General features: G+C 36.7%; 2 protein-coding genes and 1 long non-coding RNA gene across 6 annotated transcripts; 2 read left to right on the top strand and 1 right to left on the bottom strand.

Moving 5' to 3' along the window:
- Positions 1-513: 513 nt before the first annotated feature.
- On the top strand, positions 514-14515 carry LOC121975264 (subtilisin-like protease SBT6.1). Of its 3 annotated transcripts, none has more exons than XM_042526818.1 (10): positions 514-1224; positions 6474-6605; positions 7694-7846; positions 8417-8533; positions 10780-10964; positions 11380-11643; positions 11725-12793; positions 13021-13548; positions 13889-13949; positions 14039-14515. In XM_042526818.1, the coding sequence occupies exons 1-10, from the start codon at positions 676-678 to the stop codon at positions 14128-14130; spliced, it is 3150 nt and encodes a 1049-aa protein (XP_042382752.1). In that variant the 5' UTR covers positions 514-675; the 3' UTR covers positions 14131-14515. The 3 variants fall into 3 exon arrangements, with proteins under 3 accessions (XP_042382752.1, XP_042382753.1, XP_042382755.1); XM_042526819.1 differs by having other exon boundaries at positions 515-1224; positions 6477-6605; XM_042526821.1 differs by lacking the exons at positions 514-1224; positions 6474-6605 and having other exon boundaries at positions 7708-7846; positions 8406-8533.
- On the bottom strand, positions 2256-3104 carry LOC121975265. Its single transcript, XR_006110295.1, has 2 exons — positions 2610-3104; positions 2256-2524 (listed from the first exon to the last, which is right to left on the bottom strand). It is a non-coding gene; the product is annotated as an uncharacterized LOC121975265 (long non-coding RNA).
- A 623-nt stretch (positions 14516-15138) lies between the features above and the next one.
- Positions 15139-16888, top strand: LOC121977647. 2 transcript variants are annotated; one of them, XR_006110988.1, is made up of 4 exons: positions 15140-15427; positions 16285-16417; positions 16490-16613; positions 16711-16888. XR_006110988.1 is itself a non-coding variant. In XM_042530105.1 (3 exons), the coding sequence occupies exons 1-3, from the start codon at positions 15255-15257 to the stop codon at positions 16544-16546; spliced, it is 363 nt and encodes a 120-aa protein (XP_042386039.1). In that variant the 5' UTR covers positions 15139-15254; the 3' UTR covers positions 16547-16663. The 2 variants fall into 2 exon arrangements, 1 of the variants encoding a protein (XP_042386039.1); XM_042530105.1 differs by lacking the exon at positions 16711-16888 and having other exon boundaries at positions 15139-15427; positions 16490-16663.
- The last annotated feature ends 7111 nt before the right edge of the window (positions 16889-23999 follow it).

The raw sequence follows: 23999 nt of genomic DNA, 5'->3' as shown, positions 1-23999 counted from the left end.
AGGAAAAAAAAGACAGTTACCTTCCTTTTTTTAATTTTAATGGTAAGTATATATATATATATATTTTTGGGCCTTTAGTAAAATAATCTATCTATATATATATATTTATTTATTAAGTCTTTATTAAAATAATCTAATAAAATATACTTTTTTGAGTTTTAAAACAATCTAATGACATATATATATATATATATATATATATATATATATATATATATATATATATATATATATATATGTTAAATTTGAGATCCTTACAAATCGGGCCCTAACTTATAACCGACTGCCTGAGTAACTAGGGGTGGGAGCATTTCAACATTACAACTCGCAAAATGTTATACAGTAAAATAGAAAAATACTAAGTGGAAATTTCAAATATTAGAAAAGTCTAGCGGGTAAAACGTAAATTACTCTATTCTCAGGCGAAGATGGAATCATAGCCGTCAGATGCTCATCGCGGCATCGTTCGTTCTTCCTCCTTTTGCCCGTCGCACTGCATGGAATGGGGTAATCCACCTGCCCTGGTTTCCGTTTTTCCCTCTTCTCTTTTACGCCGTCTGATGATTGGATCGCTCTCGCTTTCACACACAGACGGCGGCGAAATGCGGTGGCCTGTGGCGAAAACCTCTCGTTTTCTGCGGGAAATTTCCGTTTGATCCGATCCGGCCACTCGGGATGGCCGATCGAAGCGGCCGCCGGCTCGCCTCGGCCTTCCTCCCGCCGCTCTTTCTCGCGTTGATCCATCTGTCCCTCTGGCACCCGGTCTCCGATCTCTCAACTAGCCTCCATGGCTCGAGCGAAACCACCGCCGCACCTACCCGGAACCACGTTGTCAGATTTCTGGAGTACCGGATGGCGGAGGACCACCGGGCCTACCTCGAGGAGAAACTTGGATCCCGTAGCGGCTGGAGGTGGGTTGAGCGAAGGAACCCGGCGGCCTTGTTTCCGACAGACTTTGGAGTTATGGAGATCGAGGAATCGGATCGGGCTTCTATGGTCCTGGAGCTTAGGATGCTGGGGCGAGTTAAGGATGTGTATGTTGATACTAGTTATTCGAGGAGCTTGTTTGTGCAAGAGAGTCGCAAAGGAGGCAGGGGCCTTGATGAGTCGAAGAAGAGACCTGGGAAGATTTTTACATCGATGTCTTTCGAAGAAGAAACGGAGGTTTATAGTCCGTTTAGCAATGCTTCCATTAGCTGGAGAAGAACGCTGATGATGATGCAGGTAACCACCTTATTCATCATCCTATTATTGTCTTGTAGGCATTGAAAATCATTGGACCAGATGTCACATGATTACTGACCCGCAGTAATCTCAGGATATCATATGAAATTCTGCATTGTGAAATTCAATCCTTGTGAAGCGTTTGTGTTGATTGTCCAGATTTTTTTTGAGGGGGTCTTATGCTAGTCAAATACATGGGGTTTGTTGGATAGCTATGAAGTTTAGCCTTGCAAGATAGGCTAAGTTTTTTCTGGACAACAACATTATGCATCTGTCGGGGGAATCACGTTAGTTATTTTAACAGTACTCACTGAAAGCCACTAATGTGGTTGGCATAGATGTAAATAAAGTTACAAGTGTGTAGCATGTCTACCCTCTCTCCTCCCCCCAAGTGAACTCCATGCAAATTGTCATCAAAATTGGATAGGCATGTAGTCAGAAAGAGCAATTTGTGTTGTCACATAGGCGTACTTAATGGTACAATTAAATTCATTATATTGTGTGCATATAAATGTTTGAGGTTGAAAAATCTGTCTACATGCTAAAGATCTATCATTGTAAATCTAAGATACTTAGACTTGCTTTATGCTCTAATTATTTCAAATTCTATTATTCTATTTATATTTTTTGCATGGAGGTGTTATAACAAATTAGTCTCACAGCTTTTGTGGAGTTTAGGCCAACTTGTATAATTGTGGAAAAAGGGCAGCCCGGTGCACGAAGCTCCCGCCATGCGGGGTCCCGGGGAAGGATCCATTGTACGCAGCCTTACCATGCTTTTTGCAAGAGGCTATTTCCAGGATTCGAACACGTGACCTTTTGGTTACATGACAACAACTTTACCGTTGCGCCAAGGCTCCCCTTCAACTTATATAATTGTGTACAAACCAGTGTTTTAAATCGCGTAGCGTTGGTTCATAGCGTTTTTGTCTTGTCATTGCGTAGCGTAAATAGCGTAGCGTATAGCGCAAGCTTTTCGTGCACGTCAATGTTTAAATTTTAAAAAATAAAATATACTTATATAAGTAAAATAAAAATAACATAACCTAAAATTAATCATAATAATTCATTACATGTCAAAATATCCCATACCAACAATTTAAAAAGTCTTATAATTAAAACAACATAACTTAAAAATAATCAGTATCATCCAACTCTATATCACTATCATCATCAATAGTGTCTATGGTTGGAAAATTTCCACTATCAAAAGTTGGAATTACTCCATAATTTTCAGCATCAAGATGATTATCTTCCACATCAACAAGACTCAACCTTGCTTGTTTGTCTTTGCTTCCACCTATTATATAAGAGATACAACATTTAAGAATCAATTATAGATGAAGTAGATATAAATAAATAATTTGCATATGCTTAGTGCTTACTTGAATTTTCAGCAACTCTTTTTTGAATTCGTAGGAGGAACTTCAACTATATCCTCAACATCTTCGACTCGCTTATCTGAGTCGAAAAGACTTTCAAAGGTAGCAGATGGCACACTCACAATAGGGTCACTTTCAAATAATTCATCATCTTCAAGCCATTTAGTAGTTACGGGGAGAACTGGACCTTCTTTCTCAGTTATCCATTCATCATCTGAATTAATTTCATCAACTACAATGGGATCAATCTTGTCTCTCCTTCTAATACTTCTCTCCCTAAGCTTGAAGTTATATTTCACAAACACCAACGCATTCAACTTTGCATGTTCAAGCCTATTTCTCTTTTTTGTATGAATCTAATATTACAAAAAAGAAAACATATATATATAAAAATAAACAATGATATGAAAATTATAAAACAATTAAAATTCAAGTAGAGTTAGAAACTTAGAATACTCACCGATTCAAAAGTGCTCCAATTTCTTTCACATCCCAAGCACTACAAGTGAGACCAAGCACTCGAATTGCAAATGTAGTAAGCTCGGGTGTCTTACTTCCAAAACGTTCCCACCACGAGACTAATAAGTAATAACATTAAAAAAAATTACAAGAATGTATATAATTTTAAAATATGAATGCTAGTATAATTTTACAAGAACGGTTACAAGAAGAAAATTTTACCCGGAGTTCGCAACATTCTTGTTCGTTTTGCTATTGGAGTTCCAAATTCTCCTTGACTTTATTATATAAGTCCAATTGGATGTCCGCTTTAAGACGATCATCGAAGACAACATCCTATCCATGCAAGTATACAATCCATCTCTAACTTCATCACAATAAGAAAATCTTTCTTCATAACGCAATTGTGGATTCAAATAGTACCCGACCGCGTGTAGAGGATGATGAAGTTGTGGAGTCCATCGTGAATCAATTTTTTTCCAAATGGGTTTGTATTTTCTGTCAACTCCCCCACAATTAAATTTTATTGTCTCTTTTGCCTTATCCATAAGTTCATAAATATATCCCATGGCCGATCTCTCCTCCGAATCAACTTCCCTTAACACACTTACAAGAGGAACAACACTCTTAACACAAAATGCAACATGTGGCCAAAAGTTGGGATCATTAATAACAATTCTCTTCACGACCTTCCCCAGAGTTGTTTGAGATAGTGGTGAACTAACCCAATCTTGAAGCAAACATTTGTTCAAGTGGCTTTTAACCTTATACATACTCGAAGAGTGAGAAATGATAATAGCAGGACGGAGAATTTCTTTACCGTTTGTATACTTTCTCATCAAAGAAAGTATAGTCCCATGACCATAAAGGAACTTCACAACCATCTTAGCTTGCTCAATTGTGTCAGAAAAAATCTTCAACTTTGTAATATCCTCAAACATTAGATCAATGCAATGCGCCGCACAAGGTGTCCACCAAATTCTATGTCTAGTCTCCATAATTTTTTTCCCCGCCTTAATGCAATTCGAAGCATTATCCATGACAATTTGAATTACATTTTCCTCTCCCACCTCATCAACAACATCATCAAGATATTTAAAGATCAATTCTCCATTTTTAATAGAAGTTGATGCATCAATAGATTTCAAAAAGAAAGTGTCAGCAGCACTATTTACCAAAAAAATTGATCAAACTTCTATTCTTTCCATTCGTCCAACCATCAGACATAATAGTGCATCCATATTTTTTCCATGCTTTTTTATGCTCCTCATATATTAGGTTGATGTCATCAACCTCAGCTTTAAGTATCCAAGTTCTTAACTCATGCATTGAAGGAGGCTCGAACCCTCTTCCATATTCCGCAATGCCCTCAACCATAGGCAACCAATAAGTATCATTCACAACATTAAACGGAAGTGCGGCAGAGTAAATAAAACGAACAACTCTACACTTCACATCAACCAGTAAATCTTTTTTGTATGTCGAATTTAGGGTTGTTTGTCGAGGTTCGGAACTAACAAACCCATGAAGAGTACCTTTACCTTTTGATTCACCACTACCGGATCCAGAACATCCAATTGAATTTCCCCTACACTTCCAACTTTTGATGATTGTGTACTCATACTGGGGACCTTCACCGATCTCTCGTAACAATTCAGTTTGTTTACTTTTAGATGCTCTAATTTTGTCAAGTGATTCTCTAATTTCTTTCTTAATATCATCCGGAACACTAACACAAGGTGCAACCCCCTCCATTCGATATATGATGACAAAATTTGCACGAACAGACTTTTTCCCTTCATTTTGATAACAATACTTCCAACCAATATCTTTTTTATCTTTTTTTGATAAATTCGTAGACATTGCAAATTCTAACTAGACAATCAAAATCCTAGAAAAACAAAAGAAAAAAATCAGAATAAATAATTAATTAATTAGAAACAAATCAGCAAAAAAAAAAAAAAATCAATCCAGGGCATCTGGATCGATCATTGCATCGATCCAAGGAATTGGATCGATCCAGCGATCGATCCAGGGGCGAACGAAAGGAGCGGATCGGTCGCTGGATCGATCCTGGATCGGTCGCTCGATCGATCCGTCTGTCAGTCCGTAGCGATAGCGGATCGATAGCGCAAGCGGTTCGTGCACGTCAATGATTAAATTTGAAAAAGATTTCCATCGGTCGAGCATCTGGATCGATCGCTGGATCGATCCAGATGCCCGACTTCTGGAAATCGCGAAATCGTTTTTGCTCCTTCGAGAAAAAAAAACGAGAAGGAAAACCTAAACGAAGAAAACGAAAGGAAGGAGAAAAGCTTACCTCCAATCGCTGTCCCTCGCCACCACTCACAGGTCACCGCTCGCCGCTCGCCGCTCGCCGATCGCCGCCTGTCGCCTCTGCAGTCTGCTCTACCTTCGCCTCTGCCACAGTCACGATTCGACTCACCTTTGCCCTAGCTATTGGTAAGCAATTTGTAATTTTAGCGCCCGCTATGGGGCGCTAGGGCATGATAGCGCACGCTATGTGCGCTATCGACGCTTTTGTCCCGAATAGCGTGGGCTATTCGGGACAATCGCGATTCAGCGAACGCTCTGCAGCGTTCGCTGGTCGTAGCGCGCGATAGCGCGCTATGTAGCGCGCTATTCGCCGCTATTGAATACACTGGTACAAACTAAATTTTACCATGTAGTAACTTAAATTGATTACCAAATTGTTTTTTTTTTTAATTTCAATGAATGGTCATGATGACACTTCCATGTACACCTGAATGTCAGGCCGTATCACATGGTAATCTTTCTTTTCTTGTTAGGCAGTGCACATGTGTACTTTCAACTAAATGCATATATATGAGCTTTATCCTTATTACACTGAGAACTAGTATTGAATGGTACTGGTAAAAATTGCCATTATTTCATTTTTATCTTAAATTAGTGTGAAGAAACTAAATTATTTTGACCATTTTTTTCTTGAAAAGTGAAAAAAACACATGATCAATTGTTCATTTTGTCGTTAATCACTATGGACTGGCATATATCACCATTTAAATTCATGATTTGATTAATTGGTTAAGGTTTTCAATTTCTCTTTTTTATTGGTTTGATAGAAGAAACACTAACATGACATACTCTTTTTAGGATAGATTGAAGTACTAAAGCTTTCCAAAATGGAACCTTAGTTACTCTGCTGTCACATAATAGGCAGGACTTCTGATTCATGTAGTTCTAATTGTATGATTGAGTCAGATTGACACATTTCAACCTCTCAAAGTCCTGTGATTTTCCTAATTTACATTTTTCAACTTTGCACTTCAAAACATGGCTTGATATATTTCTGATAGTGCTTAATAAACTGTATTGCTCCTAATCTTATAAGTTATGCTAGACTTATGTGTACTAGTCATATTGTAGCAGAGATCTCAAGTTACTTCTCTCTTTGGAGCTGATAGACTTTGGAGTAAAGGTTTCACTGGGAAGAAGGTAAAAATGGCGATTTTTGATACTGGTATTCGAGCAGATCACCCACATTTCCGGAACATTAAGGTATACTTTTTTTTTCCTGTAGTAATGTCAAGTAGTTTCATTAAACATGACTTACTCCATAATATTTTGTTTCATTAAGTAATGAATGGACAAAAACCAATGTGAACAGAAGACTTTCATCCTAATAATACCACTAGGAGCACTTAATACTTTTCATATGAAAATCTATTTTCTGAACTGGTTCAATGTTGTGTTCCATGTGTCTAATTTTAATTAAATTTTGATTTGTTTCTAGCATTTCTGTTAAGATTCTACAAATATTTGTGTAACATTTGATCTAATTTCCTCGTATCCCCTTGTGTCCACTTCTACATCTAATAACTTCCAAATTTATACCCCTATAGGCTATAACTATTCCTTCTTTACTATCATCCATTGCTTCAGTTCCGTTTATCTTCTGAACTTCCCCTAGTTAATTTGAAAGGACATGAACTTACTGTGGAATTGTATTCTCTGGATGTCTCAGTTTTTGCTGTTCCATTTGGGTTGATATATTTACCTAGGTCTCTGGAACTTAAGATATAAGTGATCTCTTTTTTCCATGGTTTAAATGATTGCTTTTCTTGAATAGTAAATTATTTGCCACGGTTTGAAATATCTATAAATTGATGTCTGACCAGTTCTTAACTATATGAACAGTTTGATATACCATATATGTTTATGTGTTTATTAATTCTAGGCTTACTAGGCAATCTATATATTGTAAAGGTACTAATGTGTCAGGGAAAACTCAATTGCAGGCATCTATATACTGTAAAGATACTAATGTGTCAGGGAAAACTCCGTTGGATCTGTATTGATAACCATACATAATTATGACAAAAAAAGTTGTAAACCATGGCTTCACAAGATCGCTTGACTAGCTATTAATTTATTTATCTTTCACATTTCTTTTTAAGTTTGTACCTAAGTTTTCAAGCAACTTGCCTTGTAAGTCATAAAAGTTGAGGAAAGCAATGAAGTTATTTCTGAGTAGCATTGTGACTGATATGGAGTGTCTTTTGCTAAATGAGATATTCTCTTTTCGAGACCTTTTCATTTTTCTTCTAAAATTTCTAGTGTTTGATAAGTTCTTTGTAATTTTCTAGGAGCGAACAAATTGGACAAATGAGGATACCCTAAATGACAATCTTGGACATGGAACCTTTGTAGCTGGAGTTATTGCTAGTGAAGATGCAGAGTGCTTGGGCTTTGCACCAGACACAGAAATTTATGCATTTCGTGTATTTACAGATGCACAGGTGATGCATACTATCTGGATGAATTACGTGTCTAGATTTTGTGCAGTGGGCCTTTGTTCCCGTTTTCCTGTGCAAAGTATATTCAGATCTTTAGGTTTCAATTTTTTTGCTTTATACAATATGCAGTTACACAAGGTTTATCGGCCTATGTTAGTGCATGTTAAACATTTCATTATGCATCAGTGTTTTTTATTTTCCTTCAGGGTGTTGTGTGTCCAGCAATTCACCTCTGAAATACAAAGAATTTGAATGATATTCATGGTTGAAATCTAACATAATATTCATGCTCGATGATAATTTGGATTATTTATGATTTTGTGATTCTATTTTCGTTTGATGCATATGTATGCTAATGTTTTTTGTTGACTATATTAATGATGACGCTGATAAAAACCTTAGGCTTTCTTTTGGCATGGATAGAATGGTGAATATATTGCTTCTATTAGTCTCAGTTATTTTACCAATTTTCTTTACTCACTCATAAGAAAATGTATTCTAGCATTTTTTTTTGTTGATTTAGTCTGTTTTTTGAGCGAGATCATGATAATTGTTTGTTCAGCCTCAATGCAGGTTTCTTATACATCTTGGTTTCTTGATGCATTTAACTATGCTATAGCAACTAACATGGATGTGCTAAATCTGAGTATTGGTGGCCCTGACTTTCTGGATCTCCCATTCGTGGAAAAGGTACATTCTATCTGTTGTTTGATGACTATTTATCTTTTAGTATTTCATTCTACATTTGTAAAGCAATTGATAATTTCTTCCTTTCCATATAATTGTGAGTTTCATAGTTTCTTCGTCATTGTCCCCAGAGATTTAATATTCATGCAATTGATTTACTAATTTTTTGATAACTCAGATTCTAGAGTTTATGCATCATATTTTGAATGATAACAAATAAATATTATTGCGGACTTGAGAAAACATATCATTTGACATTGCTGTCTCCCAGACTTCTGAGTTTTTTTAGTGACTTGTTATAATTTTTTCTTAGTCCTGGTTTGGCGGGGAATGTTTCCCCATACCATGTTGACTTAATTTGAAATATAGAGAAATCATGTTAGGTCATGATAGTGCATTGAATTTGATGGATTTTGGCAGCATTTATAATCTATACCATAGGTGACTATCAATTCCATTACAGGAGATGAGATCAAGAAACTTTCCATGATTAAACAATTAAATTCTGAAATTTTAGAAACTAAAGGTGCTATAAATAATTATGTTTCAAGCCAATGCAATCAATTTATATACTTTCTACTTTTTGGGAATTGCAAAATATGATTCTTGAAGGATCCTAGATTTATGATTCACAGGAATTACTTTCTTAAGTTTTGGAACATGGATGCCAAATGAAATAATTTTCTGGAGTCTGGAGATGTAGCAGCTGATGATAAGTAGTTAGACCGAAATTGTTCTTTACAATTTTTTATTGCAACAACTCAAGGGAATGGGAAAAAAAGGTCCCATTACATGGTGTTCCTCTTGAAATGCATCAAGGTGCAGTAGTTGATTAAGCATCAAGTGCGAAGTCGATGGACTTAACAATTTTGATCAACCACTGATGGAGAAAGCTTGAATAAAGGCGGTGCCACTCCTTTTTAAGAAAAAAAGTTGCTTGAACATTTTTTTCTAATTTGAAGTTAAAAGAAATGGAGATGAAATTATAGTCTTGAGGTTAAGGAAAGAAGACTAAATATTATGAGTTCTTATGCCTATAATGTGGATAAATCAATTTTTTTTTTCAGTTAGATGAATTGTTTACCACATACCTATGACTGAAAAATTTTTAGGGAAGGAAAACATTCAATTGCTTATCATTCGAAGACATTTAATATGTATACATATGACCAAATATAAACCCACCCTAAACCTAAACACTTAACGTGGGACTTAACCAACTACATTAAAACTAACTCTAACTCGCTTAACAAATATCTAGGATATCATATTCAATGAGATATTAGAGACATTAGGGGAAAAATGGGTATTTGAAATGGAAAGCTTTTGAACTTCTGTGTGATTGCATGTCTCCCTTAGAAAGAAAAGACTAATAAGACTGTATACGATTAGTATACTTTATAGGTTGTTGAAAAAAAACAATATGCACAAAAATTAATAATGTTGAAATGCTAAGATGTGTGAGGTTAACATAAAAGGAAAAAAAAATGTTCATCTAGGAGTTAAGTGTAGCTCTAATAGATAATAAAGGAGAGGAAAAATTTATCATTGTATGGACATGTCTAAAGGTGACCTGTAGATTCTATATTTAAATAAATTAAATTGATCGGTGTGAGGTTAGGCTAGATCAAAATAATGTCCTATTTCAATTACAAGTGATTGAGAATCTAGATATTACTAGAGATATAACATTGCTTATAATTCAACGGAGGAATATAGATTAAAAAGTTGATAATAAGTAATTGGAAGTTTGGAACTAAAACAGTTTGATGATGTTGCTGTTATAACATGGATAGCATGAATTTCTTGCAATATATGTATGCCATTGTCCGATACTTGTAGCATCGAAAGATCATGCTTTGTGGACACTTTGCGAAGTGTAAACTATTTCTAATAGGTTTTGAATACTGGGGGTGCTTGGTTTGCGGAAGGAAATTGGAATGGGAATGATGGAAGTGGGGAATGGGAATGGAGAGAGAGAGAGAGAGAGAGAGAGAGAGAGATAGGGGGGGGGGTTCCATTCCCCCCATTTTACTAAGTAATAGCTCATTTCCATATTTGAGGGATTGAATCCGTGGGACCCACCACCAAGCACCCACTTTCAATCCCTTCCCCACTCCCCCAACCAAGCACCTCCTAAATATCATTCTATAGTATAGTGTCTATCATAAAATGTTAGGTTTTTTTTTTATCAGTTTTCATTTTTTGCAAGTCTAACTGATTTTTGTTTAATTGAAATTGTTATCCAGGTATGGGAGCTCACGGCAAATAATATAATTATGGTGTCAGCTATTGGGAATGATGGACCTCTGTATGGAACACTTAATAATCCTGCAGATCAAAGTGACGTGATTGGAGTAGGTGGCATTGATTATAATGATCATATTGCATCTTTCTCTTCACGTGGAATGAGTACGTGGGAGATTCCTCATGGGTAGGGTTTGATTCTTTTCTTTGGATTTTTTTTATCTTAGAAATGTGTATCATGACATTCTTCTGCATTTTTCACTGACTTGTATGGTAAACAAATCGATTTTTGTTATCCTTTATCCTTGTATGTGTCTTCATTATTTTTCAGCAAATTTTAAATATAGTACCTTTATTTGTATCAACCACTGAAAATGGAAATAAAACATAAATTTTGAACCAACGTCAAATTGAGAGCAGTCATGTTTCTGCCTTCTCATCTCTCTCAAATTGTTGTCTTTTCTTAACTGTCGTTGAGTAAACTTACTACTCTGAAAGCACATTGAATGCCTTTTTCTTCCCAAAACTATGTTACTTTAATTTACTTATTTCAACTGGCCACTTGATTTTAGTCTTTTACCAAGCTGTTGATTGCCTGGCAGTTATGGTCGTGTGAAACCTGACGTGGTTGCCTATGGTCGTGATATAATGGGATCTAAGATCAGCACAGGTTGCAAGAGCCTCTCAGGTACTAGTGTAGCAAGTCCAGTTGTTGCTGGTATTGTCTGCTTGCTTGTGAGCATCATACCAGAGAGCATGCGGAAGACAATTTTAAATCCTGCAACCATGAAGCAAGCTCTAGTTGAGGGTGCAACCAAACTCTCTGGTCCCAACATGTATGAACAAGGTGCTGGCAGAATCAACCTGTGAGTTTTTTTTTTTTCAGTAGCATTTATCATTCTATTTAAATTTGTTGCAGGCTAATGCTGGTCATTTGCTTTTATCAGATGGGAATCATATCAAATCTTGGAAAACTACCAACCAAGAGCCAGCATTTTCCCCAGTGTCCTTGACTATACTGATTGTCCTTACTCATGGCCTTTTTGTCGGCAACCTCTTTATGCTGGTGCTATGCCTGTCATCTTTAATGCAACCATACTCAATGGTATGGGCGTCATTGGTTACATTGAGTCACCACCCATATGGAACCCTTCTGATGACGTGGGAAACCTGCTAAGCATCCATTTCACATATTCAGACATTATCTGGCCTTGGACAGGATATCTTGCACTGCACATGCAGATTAAGGATGAAGGTTATCAGTACTCTGGACTTATCGAAGGTAATGTGACGCTTACAGTGTACAGTCCATCATCTAATGGAGAGGAAGTGCACCAAAGTAGTACATGTGTACTTCATCTGAAACTGAAAGTGGTTGAAACACCCCCTAGATCACGAAGAATTTTGTGGGACCAATATCACAATATAAAGTATCCACCTGGATACATACCGAGAGACTCTTTGGATGTCCGGAATGATATACTTGATTGGCATGGTGATCACTTGCACACAAATTTTCATATTATGTATAACATGCTAAGGGATGCAGGATACTATGTGGAAACACTTGGATCACCTTTTACATGTTTTGATGCTAGTCATTATGGAACACTTCTTATGGTGGACCTGGAAGATGAATATTACAAGGATGAGATAGAGAAACTAAGGGATGATGTTTTAAATGAAGGGCTAGGTATTGCTGTCTTTGCTGAATGGTATAATGTAGACTCAATGGTTAAAATGAGATTTTTTGATGACAATACAAGGAGTTGGTGGACACCTGTTACTGGTGGTGCAAATATTCCGGCACTCAATGAACTTTTAGCTCCATTTGATATTGCTTTTGGGGACAAAATCTTGAATGGTGACTTTTCCATTAATGGAGAACAGAGCCATTATGCCTCAGGCACTGATATTGTGATGTTCCCGAAAGGTGGTTATTTGCATAGTTTTGAATTTCAAGACAATTCGGAGGCTAGTGCAACACAGAACATACTCTCCTCTGGGATGACTAAGGTTAGAAACTTAGCCCCTCTTGTTTTTTTAATTGTTAATGACAACCTATGCATAGGGTTGAAACTTTCTTTGATGTATTGCACATATCAGTACCTCTTGTATAAATTTTTCTCTAAGTAATTTGTTGTTAAATTAAGCTAGCTAATGAAAGCTAGCAAAATGTTTTTCAATTTTTGATCTTTATCTTGTTCTATGATTTATGTGCCATTATTATTTTTATAATGCAGGTGTTCCCAATTCTTGGCCTCATAGAAGTTGGGAAAGGGAGAATTGCTGTTTATGGAGATTCAAATTGCCTCGATGGAAGTCACATGGTAACGAACTGCTATTGGCTATTAAGAAAATTTTTGGATTTCACTAGCAGGAACATTAAGGATCCAGTGCTCTTCTCAGACTCGTCTAAAACTAACAAGCCACTTCATGTAGACAAGAGCCAGTTGCCAGTACGCAGAACAGATGTTAACTTTTCTTCTTATTCTTCGGTAGTGGGTAAAGATTTGATCTGCCATCGGGATGCTAGGTTTGAGTTTTGGGGGACAAGAGAATATGGTATTCATCAACACATTGGTAGAAATAGGAAATTGCCTGTGTACCAACCCATTGATATGGCTAGTGATGCAAATACTACAATGGGTTTAAATCTGAAGTCGGATGAGTTTACAATTCAAGACAGCTCGAGAAATCATTCTGAAGTAATTGACAGGAACAAATCCAGAACTAGCATTGATTTCTTAGGTCTGCTCAACCGTGATGAGGTATGACCATCATTTGTTCTCGAGTTATATAAACATCAAGATATGATTCATGAATTTTATGCTTGGAATAAAATTTCCAAATAATTGTTATGTTAGCATAGTTTATTTTGTTCTCGTTGTAGATTCATCCTGTTCAAATTTATTCCTTACTACTAGCCGGAACACCATTAGCAGTATATCTATTTTACCTGGTGAGGCATACGGAACACGCCCAATTACTAAAACATCCAACTAAAAACCCTATTAGAATTCCTGAGAAACTTCATTATGCGATGTATTGAACACATATTTGTGGTGAATTATATTTTGCTGCTAAGTGAAAGCTGACGTCTTATTTCAGGTTGATGTTCCGATGTTGATGGCCGGTCAATGGATGATTCCTCTTTTAGTTGCATTAACTTGTAAGCAAGCGTATGATGTTATTATCTATAGTGTGAAGTGGTTTTGATGTCTTGTGTTTCCTGATTGAAAGCCATTGATGAACTACCAGGTTTTCTATTATATCTGAGTTGGCGAATGCGGCAGAGACGACGAAGAAGAAGGAAAGGCTCTGTATCAGGACGGCTGATGAACATGGTGTAGCAGCCAATCCATGAATAGGATAAACTTTTACTAGATGAGCATCCATCAGATCCGCTATTTACAAATTAATCGAGTAGAAAATTTCAGCTAGCTGACAGCCCAATTTCCCGTTCTTGGCCAATTTACTGGATTTTTTTATTTTGGGTAAGTTGTACATCCCTCCAAGCCAAAGCACTACGGTGTTTTATGACCCTAAAGAGAAAGAATGCCGACGACTATCCATAGATCAATATAATAGAGAAGTTGCTGCTGGGTACATTGTATCATCCAAATTTTCCATTATATATAATATGTTGCATTCCGTAAACATTCTACCTGTAGTTTCTTTCTTCATTAAGAATTTCCAGTTCAAACTTTTCTATAGAAAACTTATTCGATTCAAATATCTTCTTAATCTATTTTTCCAAAATATCATTTCAGTTCAATTGTTATTTGACGCAATAATTTATTGTGCTTGGTTTAAGCACGATCCATTGACAAGCCTCAATATTTTACTTGTCAATTTACTCAAATGAATTTATTAACTTGTTATACATTGTTAAGTGGTCTGAGCAATAGGTTAAATCCTAATCAACCGAACCATTTCAATTGAAATCGAACAAATTGAAATATTAATATTTTTGAGTTAACTGAACTGATATTTTTTTCTAAAAAAAATGGAATAAATTGAACTATGATGATTTTCGCTGAGCGACTCATTATTCACGAATTGGGCATTTTGGATTTTAAACTCTAACAGTAATATTGATTTATTCCAGTTAATTAAATTTAAAATTTTAAACTACAAACCGAATTACTTGAAATTATTAATATTTTTTAATAAAAAATTGAATTCTGAAATAAAATTAACCGAATCCAACCCAACTTTTCTTTTAAATTGTTAATTCGATTTAACCGCTCGCCTCTATTCAACAGCGACCACTAAATCAAATCTCTTAAATTTCTAAAATAAACCTATTTCTGAAACTAAAAATTTAATAAAGGTTCACGGAATCTATTTACTCAGACAGCATAAAAGAGTCTGACTCGCACCCTTCTATTCAAGTTTATTGCAGGCGCGCAAGGTCTCTGACTTGCTTGGCATTGATAGAAACACCTGACGGGCCTTGCTTCTGCTGCCTCCGATGGCCAACGCGGGCGGCGCGGTGGTTAGATGGATTCTGCAACTCCACCGGGACGTGCCCAGGGCGGCGAGGTTCTACTCGGAGGGCCTCGATTTCAGCGTCGATGTCTGCACCCTCCGATGGGCCGAGCTCCACTCGGGCCCCTTCAGGCTAGCGCTCATGCACTCACCTAGGTTCGCCCTTCCCTTCCTCTTTTCATGCCTCTTCATTTTTATGTCTCTCTCAATTAATCCAGGCGGATGATCTTTGATGTCCACTTAATCCGCCCACAATGTGTTTGTTGATTGTCCCCAACCAACTATAAAGCGATTTTGACATTGTTTGAAGTGAAGTTCTCAAAAAGTGATAGGATCTCAAGATATTATATATGGCAGGAGAAATAAGCTAAATTTTACAGTAATTATTCCATTTTGGATTATTCATCTCATTGAAGTAGTAGCGTCTTTCTAATTTTCAGTGACAATCTAGAAAACGTCAACTAGAACATGCATCAAGAAACACTAAAAGATATCTTAGAACATATTCTATGTGATCCAGATTCTCTAGAGATCATTTGCCTCATAGAGGTCCAAGTCATTAAGCAATGTGACATGCAATTAAGATAACGATAAACATATATATACGTTCAAGTGTTTTTCTACTCTAACTCGGTTTCACTTTTGGAGCATGACCCATTGTAAAAGAGGTGCGAACAGTCTGCTATTGTTCTTACAACTCTAATAAGTTCACAATCTGTAAAAAAAAAAATTCTTCTCTTGTGTGATCTTTTTTGAGCTTATGTGTTATATATATATTTTTTAGCTTCTTGTAGTGTGTAGGAGAGTGATTTACTCGTAAATTAGCTTATGGTTGGAAATTGTTGCATCTCATCTCCTAAGAACCATGTCAAAGTATTGGATAAAAGGGGAAATTTACAAATAGATTTTCATCGAATATCAGTATTGTATGCCAATCTTAAGTATAGTTCATCTTACTTGCGATTTCTTTTTTCATGAGATATTCATATCTTTAATCCAGTTTTTGTTAGCAGCAATGCAGCCATGAGTAAGGGATACTCTTCCATGCTATCCTTCACAGTAGCAGACCTAAACAACACGGTCACCAAACTAATGGCACTGGGCGCGGAGCTTGATGGTCCTATAAAGCATGAAATCCACGGGAAGGTATGTGATCCATGAACCGAGTGTCGTATCCGACGATTCACATTCGATATTTGATGTTTTTTACCTGTTCAGGTAGCTGCCTTGCGAGGCCTTGATGGGCATGCGTTGAGTCTCTATGAACCTGCTTGAAGATATAAAGTTCTCTTCGATACTCGAGCATGAGACTTTTTTTTTGTTCCTCTGCTTGTATGTGTGGGTATGGAACATCGAATTTATCGTTTAGCAAAATAAACAAAATTCTTGATAAATAATGTATTTAAATGTTTCTTGAATGCGCCTTTTCTGCCTTGTAGAAAAGGAGCATGCTTCCCCGTCCTCCTCCTCGCAAGAAGCAGGTCCATCAGCTTGCTCAAGGCGCATTCTTTGTCGTAGTTAACCCCGAAACAGCTTGTTCAAGTTCCAGGATGACATTCAGAATCTTGGGGAACTCATTATATTATATCGGATTACAATATGCTTATCGAACAAATCTTTCGCATGCGAATAGCTTTTGCACGTTCTTTTTTATTTATTTATATATATATATATAGAGTTTTGATCTCCTGCGCGCTCGCACAGTGCGCGACTGTGCGCGCGCGCAGGAGATCGGTCAATTTTTTTTTATTTTTTTAATTTTTTTAATATTTTAAATTTAAAAAATTAATTAAAAAATTTAACATTTCCTTATATAAATTTTTAATACCTTAATATATCCCCTTAACGAGTTTTGATCTCCTGCGCGCTCGCACAGTGCGCGACTGTGCGCGCGCGCAGGAGATCGGTCAATTTTTTTTTATTTTTTTAATTTTTTTAATATTTTAAATTTAAAAAATTAATTAAAAAATTTAACATTTCCTTATATAAATTTTTAATACCTTAATATATCCCCTTAACATATTACAATACTATAGCAGTCAAATCGTTTTACCTTACTTTAGCCAGCATAGATTTTACAGAACCAGAGGTCTATAGTTTCATCTTAATCTCTTAGTTAGTTACAGTTCTATTAGATAGATTCCGATAAGGATTGAGGACTATTGATCTAAGAAGAACTAAACAAAGCCCTAAGGCTATTTATTCAGCCATAAAAACTATCAAACCAAACAAGAGTACACTAACTTTACAATACAAACTTACAATACAAACTTCCTTATAGGGTTATGTAGGGAGTACAAGCTTACAAGCTAAGAAGAGGATTTGAGAACAGAAGTAGGGTTACAAGATTCAGCTGGGGTTCACCACGCTTCAGAGGGCTGACTTCAGATGGATAAGCAGAAAGAATGGGAGAAATAACATACGTGGAAAGAAAAACAACATAATCCTTAGTAAGAAGTAAGGTTCGATCAGGGGCAAGAAGAAAATTAAGACCCAAAATCAAGGGAATAATTTTATGTGGCATCGGGCGAGTCCATAATTGAGGAAGAAGTAAAGCTGAACTAAAAACACCACAATTCATAAAAAATCGTAAATGGACATTTTTGATAAATTTATGGCAACTTAACTGCATACCATCAAATTGAGTATTCAAAAGAGGAGTTTTGGTAGTTTTAATAAGTGTAGGAGGAACAAAGAAAGTTAGTAAACTTTCATCAATAGTGGAGGTAGTAGCGCCACTGTCTAAATATGCATGTAGAGTAAGTTCATGACCTTGAATATTGAGGGTACATTGTACTCGAATATCAATAGGAAGACCTGTATTACAGATGCTTGGTGTTTGAATAAAGACAAACTCAGAATTGGTTGGTTCCTCTAAAATAAGAGGATTTTTCCCCTTGTCCTGATAAGGGTATTGCGTATAAGATGAAGGGCTTGGTTCAGTAGAGGGAGGATATGTTTCTTCTTTAAGAAGAGTAAGTTCGGTTTCTAATAAGTTTAATCTAGTTTCTAGAATAGAAACTCTTGATTCTAATAAAGTATTTCTAGTACTCCATCTTACTGTAGGAGTTTGGGGGATACTAATTTGAAAAAGAGCATTGAGGCATAAATTGCAACATTGTTTCTTACAGAGTTTACAAGTTGCTCTTTAGGAGACCGAAGGGTAGTATCCATAAGTAAAACAAGAAATATTATCAGAGCCTTGTTTAAGTATCCAGTCATGAGGACAGGTTCTTTGATCAGACCTTAGATCAGTTAAATTTTGAGGAATAAAATGATACATAAGAGTAAAATGTTGAAAGTCATTTAAAGTTTCCTCAAATAGCCGATCTGAGAAGGGATCTTCTTCTGATTCAGAACTAGAAACATAAGTAGGATCTAAAAACGAATTGATTAATGAATAATCTTTTTGGAAAGCAGGTGACATATTTTTGAGATCTAGGATAGAGCGTATAAAGTATATGGAAGATGTACTGGAAACATTGGATTGAACTTTGATTAAGTCAAAATTGGTATTGCTTATAACTTCTGCTTCGCGGTTGTATAAGTTTTTTTTCTATCCGGACAGGCGGATGATAAGTGACAAGGTTTATGCTAGGCAAAACAAGTAATCGTATTGGTGTATGTTTTCTTTGGTTTGAACCTTCGTAGATGTTTTTCTTTGTTTAAGAACGGTTTTCTTTCTTTACATTTTCTAATATAATAAGTCTTTTTAGGAGTAAATTTTGGTTTGGGAGCTGGTATTTGATTCCTTTGTTTTTGGTGATTTTTGTATCTTGTTTGTGTTTGTTGACCACCATATTGTTGAGGTGTATATATTTGACTACATAACCCATATTATTGGTTCTTAAGTTATTTTTGAATTTAAATATACGTGCGCTTTGTCTTAAGTGTAGATAATGTGTTGTATATGAACACCTATGTTGTCATATACAGCTGGAACTTGTAAATCAGTCGAGGATTTATGAATTTCCTTACCTAATTCTCCTGGGAGTTTACTAAACAGTCTTTCCCCTAAAGTCGGGTTACAATAATTGCCAGAGACTGCTGTAAGAGCTAAAAAGTCGTTACAAAAGGGTTTAATGTAGTTCCAATTAAATAACTGGAGTTGTTCTAAGTCTCTCATAGATTCTTTTTGCCTAATATCTAGTCCGATATTAGCATCCCGGGCAGTTAAAAGTCTATGTATGACATAATAGAAATTAAGTATATTATTGCCTTGTGAGGCAATATGAGTTACCTCTTCTAGGAAATGATTTTTAAAATCTTCCCAAGGCGCTCTTGCTACATCTCTTAAGTAGTTTTCTCCTATTCGGATCATAGCTTCTCTTGTCTCTATATACATTTGATGCTTTGCTTGATAATCTCTTTTAACAGAGACTATCCACTGTTCTAAGTAAGTATCATATAACCGAGGATCACATTTAGTTATATTAAGTAATACTGCATCTTTGCCAAAAAACGTTATTTCAGGTGGTCTTCTTTTTCTAACTAAGGGGTTATTATTAGTATATGGTACTATTCTAGTTCTAGGTGGATGTCCTTGACCATAATCCATCATTTTAATTGTACTTTCTGGTAGCCTAACTTCATAGGGTTTGGACGTAGCTGAGGATTCTGCAGGATTCATTCTATTTGAAACAAGTATAGGTTTGGGTTCGAGATAAGTTTTTATTAATTGTAAATGTTTTCTACCTAAAGAAACAAGTAAGTGTGTTTTAGTTTATAATTGTGGCTTGAGAGTAACTGTTTGATTCATTAAGTTTAAATGAGGTATTGAATTTTCTTTTGTTTCTATTTCAGGTACCATTGGAGTTGGTTGATATCCTAAAAACTTGACAGAGAGTTGATTATTTCTATCCTTATACATAAGTGAGGTAGTGAGTTTTAAAGTGGAGTAATAGTTTTATAAATTAATATTCCATTCTAATCCTGCTAAAGTTTCAGAGTTGTATTCTCTTAGTTTTAAAAAGTGATGGTTATTCCTAGGAATTGTTAGAACTTTCAAGCCGCAAAAATCGCTTTTTTGCGTTGCGAAAAATCTCGAAGTTCTTGTCACGGATCCGTGCGAAGATAAAAATTTACATATACATAGTTTTCTCCTAGATCTACACTAGATCTACATGATAGAAGTTATACCTTTGTAGCGATGCCCTTCGCTTATCCCGCTCGTCCAAACGGTAGCAGGATCTCATAGAGTGTCAAGCGTACACTCCTCTACACGTATCCACACGGACAAGAGATGGAGAAAAACCACCTAGAGTGTGCTAGCACTCTTGATGGTCACGACAATGGAGGAGAGGGAGAGAGGAGTAGAGAGGAAGAAGAAGAGAGAGTTAAAGTAAGCACACACTTGCACTTATTCTCCTTTTAAGTGGCCGACCACTCATGGAATACAAAGAGTCATGACTCTTGGTCTTCCTCATGAGGTGGCGCATACTTGATGTAGCCTTGATGATGTGGAACATCATCATTGGCCGGCCCCATGCCAAATCACAAATGGTGTGACATTTGGTCAAGTCAAACTTGACCCTTCATCTCCCCTCTCAAGTCAAGTCAAACTTGACCTCTTATCTCCCATGATTGATCAAATCTAACATTTGATTCAAGCCAATTTAATTTAATGAATCTCTATTCATTGAATTAAATTGACTCAATGAATCCAAGTCTAAATTAGACTCATTTGACACATGAGTCGAATTGAGTCCAACTCAATTAGTTTAATTTGGATTACTCTTAATCCAATTCGGTTCATCACATGAACCTAATCCTCTTGGTTCATCATATGAACCTAATCTCCATCTAATTGCCCTTTGTGTGTGACCCTATAGGTTCGTATAACGTTGGCAATGCTCCTAAACCCATTTAGAAACATAAGTAATGAGCGATATCTAGCAACACATCATTACTACCCAAGTTACAAGAATGTTGAGATCCAACATCACCTTTGTGACTACTAATTGTGACTCTCACAATATGTGACAATGTCCTTCTATCCTTGACATCTAGATTGATCAATTGAGGCATAGACCGTGTCATCCTCTAATCAATTATATCTTGAACTCCAAGTAGACTCACTCTAATCAAATGAGCTCAATATATTGACTCATTTGGGCATGACCATGCACTTAGTGGTCTCACTCTATCAAGAATCATGATGTCACTCCCGTTATATAGGAGGGATAGATCCCATCTATATCACTTACATCCCTCCGCATAATTTGTTACATACCCAGTAGTCGCCTTTATAGTCCACCCAGTTACGGGTGACGTTAGACGAGGCCAAAGTATGTAACTCCTTATGTAGAGAACCATGGTGACTTCAGGTCCAAGGACTGATAGTTATACTAATAGTCACATGAGAAAGTATATGACACTCATATAACGATCTATGATACTTTCTCATGGCGGGTCATTCAGTATATATTCTCCAATGCATACCCATGTGTCAACTTGATATCTCTATATCCATGACTTGTGAGATCAAGTCATCGAGTTGACTTACATGCTAGTCTTATCGCATTAACATTGTCCCTGAATGTTAATACTTGACTAGGAATGATTAAGAGTAATTTTCTCTATATTATTTCATTATTGATTCAACCAATCGATTGATATAGATAAGAACCTTCTACTCAAGGACTCTATTATACTTAGTTATTTGGTACCAATACAAGTAAGTATAATAACCATAAAGAAATGCCTTTATAAGTATATAGGAATATGATACATCGAGTCCATACAACAATCAACATATGATTGGCTCTAGGGCTCTAACTAACAATCTCCCACTAGCACTAGTGCCAATTAGTGTAAGCTCTAAACCCCAATAACCTAGTGTGACCATCATGCTTTCTCTGTGCCAAAGCCTTGGTCAAGGGATCTGCGATGTTAGCCTCTGTAGGTACTCTGTAAATCTTCACATCTCCTCTCTCGATAATCTCTCGAATGAGATGGAAGCGCCGTAGTATGTGTTTGGTCCGCTGGTGCGAGCGAGGTTCCTTAGCCTGCGCAATTGCTCCATTGTTGTCACAATATAGCTCAATAAGGTCAGCGATGCTAGGAACCACCCCAAGTTCAGTGATGAACTTGCGGATCCAAACTGCCTCCTTTGCTGCTTCTGATGCAGCAATATACTCGGCCTCTGTCGTAGAATCAGCTACTGTATCCTGCTTCGAACTCTTCCAGCTCACAGCACCACCATTCAAGAAAAACATGAACCCAGACTGCGATCTATAATCATCCTGGTCAGTTTGAAAGCTGGCATCACTGTAACCTTGTACAGCTAGCTCGCAATCGCCTCCATATATCAAAAAAATATTCTTTAGTCCTTCTCAAGTACTTAAGAATATTCTTGACCGCTATCCAGTGACGCTCACCTGGATTTGACTGGTATCTGCTCGTCATGCTCAAAGCATACGAAACATCAAGACGAGTACATAGCATGACGTACATGATAAACCCTATGACTGAAGCATAAGGGATCTTATCCATGCAGTCTCTCTCCTCTCTAGAAGAGGGACTTTGAATCTTCGAAAGACTCACACCATGTGACATCGGCAGAAATCCTTTCTTGGAATTCTGTATGGGAAACCGTAGCAATACCTTGTCAATATATGTACTTTGACTTAGGCCAAGCAATCTCTTAGATCTATCTCTATAGATCTTTATGCCTAGAATACATGCTGCTTCACCTAAATCCTTCATTGAGAAAGAATTCCCCAGCCAAGTCTTTACAGACTGTAGCAAAGGGATGTCATTTCCAATGAGTAGTATGTCATCCACATACAATACAAGGAAGACAACTGTGTCCTCAACAACCTTCTTGTAGACACAGGGTTCATCTTCATTCTTGATGAAACCAAACTGATTGATCACATCATCGAATCGAAGATTCCAGCTCCGAGAAGCTTGCTTTAGTCCATAAATGGACTTATGCAGCTTGCATACTCTGCTAATATGCAGTGGATCTACAAAACCCTCAGGTTGTGTCATGTACACATTCTCGAGCAAGTTTCCATTCAGAAACGCGATTTTGACATCCATCTGCCAGATCTCATAATCGTGGTATGCTACAATAGCAAGCATGATCCGAATGGACTTAAACATCGCTACTGGAGAAAATGTTTCATCATAGTCAATACCATGAATTTGCTTGAAACCTTTAGCTACCAAACGACCCTTATAAATAAGTCCATCCATGCTAGTCTTTCTCTTAAAGACCCACTTACACCCAATGTGTTTGACGCCTTCAGGTGGATCAACCAAAGTCCATACTTGGTTGGTGTACATGGAGTCCATCTCGGATCTCATGGCCTCTAGCCATTTCTCAGAATCTGGTCTCATCACAGCTTCTTGATAGGAGGTAGGATCATTCTCAACGAGCATAACGTCGTCATTGTCAGACAAGAGATATGAGTATCTCTCAGGCTGACAACATACCCTATCAAACCTGCGAAGAGGTAGGTCTACTTGAACTGGTTGTTGTTCCTCAACTTCTTGTGGAACAATCCCATCATCTACAACATTTTGTGGTTCCAGTTCAACTTCCATCAAGGCTTCAGTGCTATGGTCCATATCTTGAACTTCTTCAAGATTGATCGTACTCCCACTAGTTTTTCTAGAAACAAAATCCTTTTCTAGAAATACCCCAGTCTTAACCACAAACACTTTGTGCTGACTGGGAATGTAGAAGTAATATCCCTTCGTTTCCTTGGGATATCCAATA

Source organism: Zingiber officinale, chromosome 4B (assembly GCF_018446385.1).
Source record: "Zingiber officinale cultivar Zhangliang chromosome 4B, Zo_v1.1, whole genome shotgun sequence".
In the NCBI taxonomy this organism is placed as follows: Eukaryota; Viridiplantae; Streptophyta; class Magnoliopsida; order Zingiberales; family Zingiberaceae; genus Zingiber; species Zingiber officinale.
Note: the sequence above shows the minus strand (reverse complement) of the source record. Positions and strands in the feature narration are given on the sequence as shown.

Coding starts and splice junctions, on each gene's coding strand:
- LOC121975264 (XM_042526818.1), top strand. CDS start 676: ATGGCCGATCGAAGCGGCCGCCGGCTCGCCTCGGCCTTCCTCCCGCCG. Junction 10,965..11,379: donor ACGTGGGAGATTCCTCATGG/GTAGGGTTTGAT, acceptor ATTGCCTGGCAG/TTATGGTCGTGTGAAACCTG. Junction 11,644..11,724: donor GGTGCTGGCAGAATCAACCT/GTGAGTTTTTTT, acceptor TGCTTTTATCAG/ATGGGAATCATATCAAATCT.
- LOC121977647 (XM_042530105.1), top strand. CDS start 15,255: ATGGCCAACGCGGGCGGCGCGGTGGTTAGATGGATTCTGCAACTCCAC. Junction 15,428..16,284: donor GCGCTCATGCACTCACCTAG/GTTCGCCCTTCC, acceptor TTTTGTTAGCAG/CAATGCAGCCATGAGTAAGG. Junction 16,418..16,489: donor AGCATGAAATCCACGGGAAG/GTATGTGATCCA, acceptor TTACCTGTTCAG/GTAGCTGCCTTGCGAGGCCT.